Raw genomic sequence first — 15,000 nt, forward strand, 5'->3', positions numbered from 1 at the left:
GTGACAGTCAGAACAGGAGGGGGGGGGGGGAGTGGCAAACTAACCGCGGCCCGCCAATCTATTTTATGCGGTCCACGAGGCCTTGTTCACCAAGTTGAAAAAGGTCATCAGCCAGACATTATGGCCAAAAAAATAGTACCACAATAAAATGATTCTCCATCGAGTCGAAAAAGTTTGGTATTTAAGTACAAATGCGGCCTTTCAATGTTAAAACAGTTCTCAATGCGGCCCTCACAGCAAAAAGTTTGCTCACCCCTTAAGTTAGAACGATTGCGTAGGATACTTTGCTGTCTGTCTAAGCTACGTAAATTACATCCGTCATAAAAATAAATTAAAAACGCATGTATGTATGTATGTATGTATGTATGTATGTGTGTGTGTGTGTGTGTGTGTGTATGTATGTATGTATGTATGTAAGTAAGTAAGTATGTATGTATGTATGTATGTATGTATGTATGTATGTATGTATGTATGTATGTATGTATGTATGTATGTATGTATGTATGTGTGTGTGTATGTATGTATGTATGTATGTGTGTATGTATGTGTGTATGTATGTATGTGTGTATGTATGTGTGTATGTATGTGTGTATGTATTTGTGTATGTGTGAGTATATATAAACATGCATGCATCGCACTTGTTATCTATTTTGGAATAAGTCACTTTCGTACCGACCCTTTTTCTCGCCTTTTTGTTGTCCGGTGAGTCATCATCATTTTTTTTCGTGTTTTGTTTTTAGATTTTAATAAAAAAATGTTAATATTCAGACATTTTGTTGCCAGAGTTTTGGTTTAATTTCAACTGAAATGTTCGTATTTCTGAGTTAATAAGCCTGTAATGACGTTAAAAGCTACTAAAAAAATTTTTTTGTTGATAAATATTTTTTATAATTACAAATTTGATGTAGAATCGGTTATAAAGGTCACAAGCGGAATTATGACCACACTAGCAAACATTTGGTTAATTCGTTGCCTCCGACCTTGTAAAATTTCAAAAATTGTTCATCATTTTGAAAATTTTGACCACCGATCAAAGTTTTCTAGATCCGCCACTGATTACAACTTATCAATCATCCAAGATTTGGTACTTCAAACGCTTAAAAATTTGCTCCTAGTAGAATAAAGTGATGCAATTGTGACACTTAATTTAGTGAACAATGCGATTATTTAAAATTTGAACGTATAGTTAGTTAGTTGGCGTATTTTAAAGTTGACAAAATGTTGAAAATTTAAAGATTTCCTTGTTAAAATCTTAGCATTGTAGAGTGATTTTTAAATAGAGTAGAATGATTTTCAAATAAAATAAAATGGTTTTTTTTAATGAAATAAAATTATTTTAGATTAAAATCTAGATAAAAATCTCAATGTTTTTGTTGTCGTGTTCATTGGCTGGTGCTTTTTTTTTATAGCACAAACCAAATGATAAATTCAAGCCATTCATTCCAGAGTAAAAATTTTTTAAAATGTTTAATCACAATCACGGATTGTAGGAAGGATTGTAGAGGTATAATTTCTCAAAAAAATTTTGTGATGATCTAAAAAACACCCTTCCAAATCTGTAATTGGTACCCCTTAAACTCTGAGGTGCGTGCCATCCTGGCCTAAACCTCCTCTCCCAGTTATAATAATAATAATGTTTTTATTCTGGCTTATTATTATTATGATCGTTATTAAAATTATAGATACATAGATTGATACTAATAATTTTTTTTAATCTTATGATATCTTCTCAATCACCTGCTTTCTGGGTTTAACATTCATGCATTGTCCTCTTACTGAGAATCAATTTTCAATTATACACTCGTTATTGATCGGATATTTTCGAGCAGCCAGCAATGATGTATGTGTGTTTGTATGTGTGTGTGTGTGTGTGTATGTATGTGTATGTGTGTGTATGTGTGTGCGTGTGTGCGGAGAGTAGTGATGGTTATATCAGCATCTACATTTTTATCTCTTCCAAAGCAGAGTTATTTATAGCTACGTGGTAGACATGCTCTATTGAAGATGCATACATTAACATAGCATAAGCAAAACGTAAACACACACACACACACACACACACCACACACCGTTACCTTAATTTCTTACCTAGAAGTGTTTTTAATTCAATGAAACATTTTAAAAGTTTTTCAGTAAGAAATGTTTAAAAATTTGAAACCTCGAAGATGAATATTGTGATTGGAAAAAAATTTGAAAACGCGAATTTGCACAAGTCTAGGCAAGCACCAAATCTCAACTAATCAGCATAATCAAATAATGTATGATGAAGAGATACGAATTTTCAAATATTCGCTAAAACATTTTGACTAAAAGTTTCAAGCAAAACTAGATCTATAGATATTATTTGCTTGTTTTTTCCTCAAATATTATAAGTATGTAAGAATAAACTTCATCAAATATACCGTACAGCCTGTATGTAAGATGCTGGAGCATTATTTCTTGAAGATAATTGCAACATCCCATCACGAAAATTGTATCCTTAATAAGGAGTAATCCACTTACACTTGTTGCTGTTTGTCTTTTGATTGTCGATTTGTTCTGATGTTTCTGTATCCGGGTTTGATTTCAAAGAGGTCCCAACATATCAGATACAAAAATTTGATTATGTGCGGTGTCTGTGTGTGGTGCGTGTGTGTGATGTGTGTGCGCGTGTGTTTTGTTCGTATGTTGATCTATTAAAGAACTTTTTTTAAAAATAATTTTAACATTACCAATCAGCAGCAGCAGAAGAAGTTTTGAAAAATGTCAGAAATAGAAGTTGAATTAGTGCAAGTCATCTCAGAGACGTTTGACGAGTTCGACCTGGACAAGAGCGGTTACCTCACTCACGATGAAATTGACAAGATGGTCTCCAGCCTGGCCGAGAATGACAAATGCAAAGTTAAAAATCTAAACGAGCAGAGAGAGGTAAGGTTACAAATATTTTCATCTCTCTCTCTCTCTCTTTCTCTCTCTCTCTCTCTCTCTCTCTGCAAATAAATCCCCACCTATTTATCACATCCAATGTGGGTGTGTGGGATGCGTTGATTCACGTGTATCTATTCACACGCTGTAATCATGGTTGCTGAGACCTGTCGCTGACCTATAAGATATACCGACAAGAGAATTATTAAAAAAATGATTTTTATTTATTTTTTCTAAAACTTTTGATTAACTATAATTTAAAAAAAATTTGAAATAGGAATTTCTTCAAGTGTTTGACTTTGACGGCGACAAGAAGGTGAGCAAGGATGAGTTCGTAGAAGCCTTCCTGAAAATGTTTCTAGCACTCCTCGAAGAGGAATAATCCGGTTGACATTATTTTTCCTCTATTTTGCAAAATACTTCATAAATTATAATTATATTTATATTATTTGTATTGTTGTTATTATTATTATTATTAGTAGTAAGAAGTTGTGTAGTAATTGTAATGGTAATAGTAGTAGCGGTAGTAGTATTAGTAATAGTAGTAGTAGCAGCAGCAGTAGTAGTAGCAGCAGTAGCAGTTTTGTCATAACCGTAACCGTAAAACTTATTAAGTTAATGCATTACTAATTTATATTATCTGATAATTTATTTATTTCATAAAAATTGACAAACAATTTTTTCATTGAAAGGTTTAAAGATCGAAAGAGACAGAACCTTTTGTAATCTGAAACGCTATGCTTGAAACTTATTCTATGCCAAACATGATCATCTAATGTTTTTACATATGATAAAATTGTCGTTATTTTATTTTATGTGGTAGTATTAATGCTGCAAAACCTTGCAGAACGCGAAAAAAATTAGCCCATCAAATTTTTTTTCAAATTGATCTAGAGCGGATAATATAACTTGCATTTTCTTTTTTAATAGAATAAATTTATTAAATGACATTCCTGAAAACTTTTGAAGAAGGAAATAAAATCGACAGCTAAACTTTGAAGCTTTTTAAACTTTATATTACAAAAATTAAATAAATTATTAAATTCTTGGTAAATTCTGAAATTAACATCTACTGTTTAGACAGTTGATTTTAAATTTTTGAAAGTTTTGACCGATTTAAATAAATTATCCTGTATCAATTTTTATTGAATATTGAAACTAATAAAACAAAACTGTTAAAAAAGCAAACAATGAACGATTTGAAGTAACTTGAAATTTATTCAGAAACGTTCGTTCATTTTAAAAAAAGAGAGAATAACCATTATGAAACGAAATCGTGAATAATAAAATTTTTGGAAAATTAACGAAAAAAAGATCACCAAAATCAAAAATCACCAAATCTTTCCAACAATAAAGAGATTTTTGTCAGCAGTGCTTTTATAAATGCAATTCATATGATTTAGACATTTGTAAACCAAAACAACCCCAACAATAGTACAAAGGAAAATTTGAAAAAAAAAATTAAATGACTGGCTTTGGTTGGTCAGTAACGCAATAATTTTTGTTCCGAAGTGTCAACCGACAACAAAAATTAATTCCTGGACGCTGAGTACTGATAGGAGGCCGCCAGCAGTCCACACAAATCATACTTCACTACAAACTCATCTAGATCCCATCTTTCTCTTCCCACAGCATCCCAATCCTCTTCCTTCACTTCAAACCTATCCTTGAATGTGGATGGCTGTCTGAAGAGGAAGAATTGATACCTGTGCAGGCCGGATCTCTCTGGCGGCATTGGGCCCTGGTATGCTGATCAAAGTATAATTTTACAATAATTATTCTTATCTTTGTCATAATTTTTATTATAACTTGTAGTAGTAATAGAAGCAGTTGCAGTTGTAGTAACTGTAGCAGTAGTAATAGCAGCAGTAGTAGCTGTAGTAGTAGTTACAATTCTTAAACTCAATGAATCATGAAATGGTTAAAATTGCTGTCTTACAGAATATTAAATGTTTAAATGTAAAATTATAAAAATTTGTTGCAATTTTTTCTTTAAAAATTATCATACCTGTTAACACACTTCCTGTTAACATTGATCCAGATAGCAATTCACTTCCCTGTGTGTGTGTGTGTGTGTGTGTGCGTGCGTTTGTGTGAATAGTATAAATAAATCAAAACTTAAAAAATTTTAAATAATAGAAACTGAAGTTAATAAAAGAAGAAAAATTTTAAAAATACAGACAATAATAAACATGCATGAATATCAGACAGGAGCCAATGTCTCCAAAATCTTTTTGACGGTCGGTTGGCAGATGGTGCATCTGGGTCCACCATCACCAAAATATACTTTCTATTATTCTTTTTAAAAAAAATTTAATTAATAAATAATTATATATACATAGAAATATATTATTATTATTATATTATAACATAACAATTATACTTCAAATAGTAATAAATTTAAGTAGGAAGATTTAAAATTTACAAACATCGGCATCATTAAACTTGACAGGAGGCTGACTGGCAGCCAGCTCAACACTTTTCAATTCTACCCCACATTCCCCATAGCCAGGAAAAATCAACTGGGTCGGAAACTGGCAGGGATCAAACTGGGAAAAATCTATATTGCGACACTTACTTCCAGCAGAGATAACAAATAAGAAAATAAAAACTAAAAAAATTAATACTAATTTCATTTTTCAGAATTTAAGCTCAGCCGACATATGGCGAGTCTGACAGTTATTTCAATTCAATCGTTAACGACATAGGTTACGCTACGTAATTTAAAAGTTAACCTAAGTAATTATAAATTAGTAACTTTCTTACGCAAATGAATACCAAGTGTTTTATATTTTTGATAAAACTGTGTTAATCAAAGTTTTATTTAAAATAATTTTAAAATTACAAAATTTGTTCCTGACTAAAAAAATCACCAAAATGCTGTCAATTCTGTTCCATTAACTCTTATGTTAGGCGTTGATAATGAAATTAACTTTTCAAAAAACAACATTCATAAAAAATGTCTGAGTAAGTTCATTTTAGTGACAAAATTCTAATTTGGTTTGCTTTTCTTTGTTATTATTTTACGATATTATGATTAATAAGATGTGGTTCGGTGTTTTAAAAATGTTACATATAATGTTGAATTGGATTCCTTGTTAGAAAACCAACGCTAGGCTAATGAATTAAAACTATTAACTTAACTGTCTGTAATTGTAATACTTAACTAATAAGTAATAATAACTAACAACGCTAACCGTTACCTTAAGTACTAATGTATAATACTTATGTAATTAATAAAAAATATAATAGAAATATAATACAATAATTATATTATAATTTAATAAATAATGATAATCAATTAATTATTCATTATAAATAAAAATAAATGCATTGAACCATGACTAACTAACTTATAACTAACTAAATACTAAAAAACAACTACCAGTAACACTTCCAGAGATGTGCCAATGTACAGCTTAGGTAAACTGGAAAAAATCAGCCTACAGCAGCAAAATGGGGACAGGGATAAAGACATTCAGCTGATAGACAGAGTGGAGGAAGCCCAACTGAACAACAAACTCGTCATCAATCCCAAGCAATCTGATCTGATCAATTTTAAAGTTTCCATAAATGGTATCGTCGTCAAGGATAGGTCTGGGGAGGTGGTCATTCATAGGTTTCCATTGCATGCCATTGCTCAAGTCAATGCTATTTTATTAAACCTTACTTTTCTAAAATATCATTTAGCTAATTAATTAATATCATATAAAAGGTATTTATGCTATAAATAAAAAGTATATCATACATTCAAATTTAAAATAAATAGTATTTTGACAATATAAAATTAATATGGTTATAAATATAAAATTAATGAACTCCAGATAGTGTACTACAACGACCCAAATGACAAAAGCAACTTAGTATTCAAAGTGGGCAGCCATGATCAACTGATATGCGATTGCTATGTATTTCAGTGCATCGACGACGTAACTGCTGTTGACGTCTGTGAGAAGTTGAAACTCTATTTCGATATCAGTCTGAATTCCTAATTTTTTTTTAGGTCACTATTTGTTTTTTTTTCTTCAACTATTTTTTCGTTTTTTGGCGGTTTTTGTAGTATAGTGGGTTTTTTGAGCATTTTCTTATCTGGTTTTATTTGGTTTGTATTGTTTTCATTTGCGTATATACGATCTATATTTTATAGATGAATAAATGTTTTCGTCCATCATTTAAACAACATTGCCCATGTTATGAAAATGATTTTCAAATTGTCATGGTTTACACCATTGCTAATCATTAACCATCATACACGCATACATGTATCCAAATTTTTAAGTATAGAACCTATGGCTACAATTTAATTTATTAATTATTTTAAAAGATTTTTTCATCTATCACGCCAAAACATGAGTTGGAGTGAAAAAAAAATTTGTTAAGTCTAATCACGCCTTGAAAAGTTAATGCGTGGTGTGCTTATTTGATTGAGTAACATTGTACTGAATAACATTCACCACATACCATATACATACCTATATTCTTTATAGCTATTTATTCATATTAATATTATCTTTGTATTATTCTATTTTCATTATTTTTCTAACAATAACAGAAAACAGTTCACTTGTTGATGATTTAATTAAATTAATTCGCAAAATTTTTTAACTTTCAGGATTACGATTTCATTCTAGTCACGTACGAAAGTTAATTTTGTGTTTACGACAGACAGGTCAAACGTTTTCAACAAAGTACCTCACTCCTCCAACGAAATAGTTCAATAAATAAGTGAACGAATAAATAATCACGCATATAAATAGATATTTTTTCAATTTGTTGGATTTTTTCGAACATGTATGGCTCCTCGACGGGCCATTTCTTTTTCGGCTAGTTGTTGGTTCATTAGGTTTATGAAACCGTTCGCCATCTCTTCAGTGTTGCATCTGTCGGTCTGACACGTGAGTAAACCATCGCCTTTGCCGCAACCTTGCACGAAATCTTTCGTCGGAAAAGTTTTTGGTGGTCGATTATTTGTTAAAGTAAATAAATGGATGGGCAGATGAACGAATGAATGAATGAATGAATAATTAAAATATATACATTTACCTCTGTTGTTGAAACTGCTAATAAAGCAATCCTTGATCCCATTAGCACATGATTCTTCTTGTTCGCCGGTTTTTAAACATTTCAACTGTTCAGTCTCCATCATTATAGAGTGCAGGCAGATCCATAACACAAGCAATTTTTTTATTTTATTCATTTTTTCCATAATGGTATCAGTTAACTTTGCGTCAAAAGTTGTAGAATTAATTATTTTAGCTAATTCAATGCTACAAAAGAGTCTTTTATCAATAAATTAATTTGACAGAGTTGAAATGTTGTTTACTAGAATGTTAATAACATTCGAAAATTCGTATATTTCTCGGCGATACGAAAAAATTCAACCCTAGAGATCTCAAATCTTTATAAGTTCGTTGTGATAACTCAGGCTGATCGAAAGAGAAATAGGTATCTATAGATTGAAATAGATAGAGAAATAGATAGATACCTATGTCTGCTATTAATACATACATGGGGCGTCTTACTAGCATCAACACGAGTGCAAATTTTATTCAAATGTGAATCAATAAATAATAAATTGAAACAAAAAAAAAAAATAAATGGCTGTTACGATTACGACGTTATTATTTTAAGAAATACACTCTTCAGTCCAGCCCATGTAGTCTGTCTGAGTGTGTGTGTGTGTTTTTATTTTAATATTTAACCAGTGTAAAGACCTGTAGTTAATGTGTAAAGCCATGTAATTATTGTAAAAAATATATAAGCAATGTAAAAACTGTTAACGTGTAATCATGTAGCCATTGCAAAATTATGTAATTGATGTAACCAATGTAATTTAAAAGCGTGTAACCGATGTAAAAGCTGGCTTAAATGCTTTTCTAACGAAATCATTTTAAGTAAAAATACTTAGTAAAATGAACTTAATAGGGTAGGCACACTGTTAGAAAAGGTGTCAAGTCTAATATGAAGTATTCAGAATAAGGAATGGATGGAGAAAACGTGAAAGGTTAATGGAAAGAAGGATGACAAACTGAATGATTTATCGTGTTTATACACTGAAATTAAAATTTCAATTTGATATAAATGTAAAGTTTTTAACAAAATTATGAATGAGTGAGAAATCGTCTATGTTTATCGGAAATATGAGTCTCAAGAACATAGAATTAATTCCTCTACTACGGATAATGACGTCATAAAGCACGTAGAGATCTCCTCAAAGATAAGGTATTGAGGATAAGCTATTGAGGAACGTGTATCGTTGAAGAATTGAACCCCAAACATAAAGTTGACTTTGGAAAGAAAATGGATTTAATTCCACAAAGTTATGTAGAAGAATAAAGTATATAATGACCAACAGTAAATCTTGTAAAATTCTAAATAAAGCCATTTATTCTTTTTTTTTAAATCAGTCCGCTTTTAAACAAATAACTTTTAAACCGTCAAATTATAAATGCCGCGTAGAGTGCAGTTTATTTGTTTTCTATATTTAATTTAATAAATATTAAATTAATAAATATTAAATTAAATTTGAGAAATATTAATTTTAGAGAGAAGAATCTTTGGTTCTGGATGCTACAATATGGTTTAAATTTTCTCATTTCATTTTTTTTAAGACAAATCTATTTGAATTGAAATGCGATTGTGGACTGTGAGACTGACTACTGACTGACCACTGACTGACCATGTGACATCACATTTCGTTTTTAAAATAAAAAAATGAATTTATTATGAAAATAAAATTATTAAATTTGTCGGAGATGTCTGTTCTTTTAATTAAAGCTTTGAGGAGTACTGGCGTTTGACATTTATTTTTCATTTTAAAAAGGTCAAATTAATATTTCATAATAATTATAAATTTAATTAATAATTAAATTAGTAAGGTAAAAGTGTGATGGATGGATTTGAATGACAATTTTCTTTGTTTGAATCTCATAATTGACCTGTTATTCATTCAATTTAAATCACAAATAGTCAAATAAATTCTTTGTTATTACATTATTAAATTAATTTAATTAAACTAAGAAAATGATTAAAATTTATAAAATGTATTTCGATCATTTGATTATTATAATTTGTAAATAAATCATAATGGGACCCACAAACAATTTTAAAATTATTTACCTAGTAAATTTTAATCCGTTCAGGACATAAGAAATTTTTTTGGCACAGGCAAGTTGACTTTGCCAAAAAGTACAAGGTCATCTGATCAACATCATCCCCACAAAGGCAGCTCTAGTACAAATAATAATAAAAATAACAATGACATTAATAATAAGAACAATAATAAAGCTGGTGATAGAAAGATTGTAAAACAAAAGGAAGTTGAAAGACAGAAAAATGGAAATATCTCTAAGCCTCAAACGTCAGCCGTAGACGAAGAAGTCCAATTCAAAGAGATTAAAAAGAAGAAGACGACGTCATCTTTGTTACTAGAAAATGAGAATAAAATGAAAAAATCTAAAAAATTTGATGATGGTGACGATGAGAATAAAAAAATGAAGCCACCATCATCATCATCATTGATGGTTGATGAGCCTAACCTTAACCAAACTTCAAAAACCTCATCAAAACATGTGAAAGCACTTTCTAGTAAAACTGACAATGCCAAAATCAGAGAGGACAATGCAAATGACAACAACAGTAGTAAGATTAATAATAATAACAAAACGGAGGCGAAGTTGAAAGAGGGTGATAAGAAGTTCAAGGCCAGTACAGATGACAAGGTCAAGGCTAATGACGAAAGTTCAACAAAAAGGTCAAAGGTCGCGGAGAGCAGAAAAGTTTCTAATGTTGGGTCTAAAAGAAAATTAGTTAGTGTCGGTTGAAATGATTTTGGGCTAGATTTTATGATGATGGTGATAATCAGATGAGGATGATGATGATGATAATAATAATAATTATTATATTGATCTTTATTATCATATTAATTATTGTTGCAAATAAATAATAATTGGTCTTTGTTCATCATCATCATCACCATCATTATTATCATAATTTTCATGATTATAATAATAATAATTATTATTATTATTATTATTAATATAGCCAGATGTTGTTGATGAAGAGGAGGAAGATGATTTTACGCCATCAAAAAAAATGAAAAAAAATGTAAATTACCATATAAACGTCATCAGTTCTGGTCCGTATAGGCTTTTACCATTGCTACTCATGAATATTAATTTATGCTAATTAGATGCTAATTATCGGAAAATAATTTATTCAAAGGGTATAGTATCATCATAATTTATTCCATCCTTTTTTCTTTGATAATTTCCTTCCCAATGTTTTGCATAAGTTTCTAAAAAAAAATTCACATTGCTAGAAAGACCGTTCTTACTATTGTTGTTATTATTATCATTATTGTTATTATTATTGTTTATTATTATTATCATTCTAAAGATGATGATGATGATGAGGACGAGGACCCATTACCAAAATCTATGAGGGATCCATCTGAGGAGAAGAAGAAGAAGAGGAGAAGAATAAACACGAATCATTCACCTGGTAGGTTTTTATTATTATTATTATTTATTATGATTATTTATTATGATTTTTATTTATTATAATAATTATTTATTATTACTGTTGTAAATATTATACAGCCCCATTTTAACCTTCACCTCCAGACAGAAATCCAATCAAAGAGGCATTCACACGAGTTTTACCAAAGACGCCGAATACCTCAAAGAGCATTGAGAAAAAGGCAGAGGAAAAGCATGACAGGAAACAGATCAGTGTTTCTGAGTTCTTTGGTTGTTCACCTGTTCAACGCAGTGAACATTTTATGAACAAGGTTTGAATTTTAAGTACAGATTATTTTACATCTTGCATACATACATACATCATACATACATACATACTTACATACATACATACATACATACATACATACATACATACATACATACATACATACACACACACACACACACACACACACACACACACACACACACACACACACATACATACATTTCATAAGTTTGTCCATCCATCTATCCATTCATTCTTTCATCCAGGCCAATGATAGTGGAAGTAATGTCGCTGATAACATATTTGATGCTGATGAAGCTAATGACTATAACGAAAACTCTAGAGGTTTCTGTTGTGTTTTTTTTCATTATTATTTCATCACATTCATTCAAATCATCATCTTCTTCATCGTAATAATATCCAATCTGACAACGTCATCACCATCATCGTCGTCGTCATCATCGTCATTACAGCTGCAAAATGTCTGGCCGAAAAGCTCTCAGATAGTTTGAAGAAGAAGAAAATGAGTGTGGATGATGATAGAGAGAAAGTTAAAAATCATAATAATAATAATTTAAAGGTGCGTTCTAATTATTATTATCATCTTTCATTATTATTATTGTTATTGTTATTATTACTATTATTCCAGAAAAAATTCTTTGCTGAAGACACACCGGACCCAAAGAAACAGCGTCTCGACTCGATGGTAGAACAGCATAGCAATAAGAATAGCAATAATAAGAATAATCATAATAATATCAATAATAAAAGCGGGAACAATGATAATGATTACGTCATAATGAATGATGATGATGATGATGTAGAGGGGGTTGATGAAGGCAAAAATAAAAGCAGCTTTGTTAGCAACCGAACTCCTAACAAGTCCTCTATAGATCTGGATGAGGTCATTATTATTATTTTTATTGTTATTATTGTTGTTGTTGTTGTTATTATTGTTGTTGTTGTTGTTTTTATTATTGTTGTTGTTGTTGATCCAAATCAACCGACCAATCACGGCAGTCCCTTGCAAAGAGCGGCGACAAGAGGAGGTCATCGTACCTGGCGTTCAAAAATAGAGAGCCACCCAGAGCCCTCGGCTCTAAGGCAATTCCCGAGGTGTTATTCATTACTCCTGATAATTATTAATATTTATTACTTATAATTGTAAATTATTATTATTTATAATATAATAGTTATGCGTTAATAATTATAATTACTTATAATAATTATAATTATGCGACACGAGGGGAAGGAAAATTGTATGGAGGGCTTGGTGTTCGTCCTAACTGGCGTCTATGAAAGCATCGATAGGGATGAGATGAAGTCGTTGATTGAGAAGTACGGTGGGAAGGTGACGACGAATGTCAGCAGGAACACCAAGTATCTGGTCGTGGGGAGGGATGCTGGTGCCTCTAAGCTGTCCAAGGTCGGTTGTGATTGGTCGGCTGGTTGTGATTGGCTGCTTCTGATTGGTTGCGTCGGTTGAAGGTTAATTTACCTGGCGCATTTGGCTAAATGAGTGATAAGTTGTTTGGTTTGTTGGTTGATTGATTGGTTGATTGATTGGTTGGTTGATTGATTGATTGATTAATTGATTGAATTCACCGAATTGAATTGAAATCAATCAGGCAACTGAGCTTGGTACGAAACAAATTGATGAAGATGGATTGCTGGAGCTCATCGGAAAGTTGCCAGGGAAGAAATCAAAATACGAAGTGCAAGCCGAGAAAGATCTGAAGAAAGTCGGTAGTGTGGGGAATGAATGAATGAATGAATGATTGAATGAGTGAGTGAATGATTGTATGAATGAATGAATGCATGGGTGCATGCATGAATGAATGATAGATTCTGGCATTAGTTTCAATTTTTTAAATAATTTTTTTCCTGTTAACTAAATATCTCTAGGAAGCTATGCAGAGTAAACCCCAATCAAAGACATCATCATCAGCATCTGAAATGACGTCATCATCGTCGTCATCGTCATCATTGCCACCAGCCAAGATACCGACTTCATCAGGAATTGTGACATCATCATCATCTAACTCGTCACAAAAAATTGCTAGTTTTTCATCGGCTCTTTCAGCTGCAGCAACTACTACTACTACTACCACCAATAATAATAATAACAATAACAATAATAATAATAACAACAACAACAATAAAAATAATAGTAATTTAATGTGGGTTGACAAGTACAAGCCAGCAAGCATGAAGCAGATCATTGGCCAGCAAGGTGACAAGAGCCAGGCTAAGAAACTTCACATGTGGCTACTTAACTGGCACAAGAATGCTTCTAAGAAGCCTATATGTTCGTGTATTCGCTTGTATGTTTGTGTGTTTGTTTGTGTTTGTTTTGTGTGTGTCTGTGTGTTTGTGTGTGTGTGTCTGTGTGTTTGTATTTAGTTGGTTAACGTTTGAATTTGTTCGTTTAATTGATTGTTCCATTGTTTCTTTGCTTCTCTATTCGGTTTGTCAATCAGCCAGTTAGCAACAGCCTGCCAATCAATTATCTAATTCAACCAATCAATATATCATCCACCCAATCAACCAACCAATCAATCAACCAATCAATCAATCGACCAATCAACCAATCGACCGACCAATCAACCAACCAACCAATCGACCAATCAACCAATCGACCGACCAATCAACCAACCAACCAATCGACCAATCAACCAATCGACCGACCAATCAACAAACAGTTGGCCGATCAAACGACGATGGTGTTGGCTTGAAGGCAGCTCTACTTTCAGGTCCTCCTGGTATTGGAAAAACCACGACAGCCCAAGTCGTCTGTCAGGTCAGATGTCCAGTTTGGTCAACCTGTGGCCTTTAACATTAAATGAATGGTGGATGAATAGATGAATGAATGAATAATAATTATGCTAATAATTCTAATTATGTTAATTATATTTATTGTAATTAGGAGGCGGGGTTTTCCTACTTCGAGTTGAACGCGTCAGACACCAGATCAAAAAAAAGTCTCAAAGAGGAAGTTTCAGAGGCCCTCAACAATCACACCCTTGTCGGGTTTTTCAGTAAGTTATGTTTGTGTGTGTGTGTTTGTGTGTGTGTGCGTGTGAGAGAGAGAAAGGGAGAGAGTGAGTGTGTGTGTGTGTGTGTGTGTGTGTGTGTGTGTGTGTGTGTGTGTGTGTGTGTGTGTGTGTGTGTACTATTTTAGGAAGAAATGTCATCATCGTCAGTCATCAAAATCATCATCGTTATCAGCAAAATCGTCGTCATCGTCGTCGCCCTTGAATGGCAAGAAGCACTGCTTGCTGATGGATGAGGTTGACGGGATGGCTGGCAACGAGGACAGAGGAGGAGTACAGGTGACTGACGGAG

At 32.0% G+C, this 15,000-nt stretch overlaps 3 protein-coding genes across 3 annotated transcripts in view; 2 read left to right on the top strand and 1 right to left on the bottom strand.

Annotated features, from left to right (window-relative positions):
• Positions 1–4,435: 4,435 nt before the first annotated feature.
• Positions 4,436–5,190, bottom strand: HELRODRAFT_80236 (hypothetical protein; the record flags this gene model as incomplete). Its single annotated transcript, XM_009019989.1, has 3 exons — positions 4,436–4,653; positions 4,913–4,956; positions 5,114–5,190. Coding segments are annotated over 3 exons (339 nt in total), but the record flags the coding sequence as incomplete, so codon positions are not given.
• A 673-nt stretch (positions 5,191–5,863) lies between these two features.
• On the top strand, positions 5,864–6,896 carry HELRODRAFT_173379 (hypothetical protein; the record flags this gene model as incomplete). Its single annotated transcript, XM_009019990.1, has 3 exons — positions 5,864–5,871; positions 6,293–6,548; positions 6,729–6,896. The coding sequence occupies 3 exons, from the start codon at positions 5,864–5,866 to the stop codon at positions 6,894–6,896; spliced, it is 432 nt and encodes a 143-aa protein (XP_009018238.1).
• A 5,993-nt stretch (positions 6,897–12,889) lies between these two features.
• Positions 12,890–15,000, top strand: part of HELRODRAFT_112087 (hypothetical protein) — a gene marked incomplete at its 5' end in the record, with an annotated part of 5,966 nt that continues 3,855 nt past the window's right edge. Inside the window, 6 exons of the mRNA XM_009019991.1 lie at positions 12,890–13,081; positions 13,284–13,397; positions 13,561–13,963; positions 14,358–14,455; positions 14,582–14,693; positions 14,884–14,987. Of these exons, the coding sequence (XP_009018239.1) occupies positions 12,890–13,081; positions 13,284–13,397; positions 13,561–13,963; positions 14,358–14,455; positions 14,582–14,693; positions 14,884–14,987 (1,023 nt within the window). The remainder of the gene's footprint in view (positions 13,082–13,283; positions 13,398–13,560; positions 13,964–14,357; positions 14,456–14,581; positions 14,694–14,883; positions 14,988–15,000) is intronic.

The sequence above is a fragment of the Helobdella robusta genome, assembly GCF_000326865.2.
Source record: "Helobdella robusta unplaced genomic scaffold HELROscaffold_26, whole genome shotgun sequence".
NCBI classification, from domain to species: domain Eukaryota; kingdom Metazoa; phylum Annelida; class Clitellata; order Rhynchobdellida; family Glossiphoniidae; genus Helobdella; species Helobdella robusta.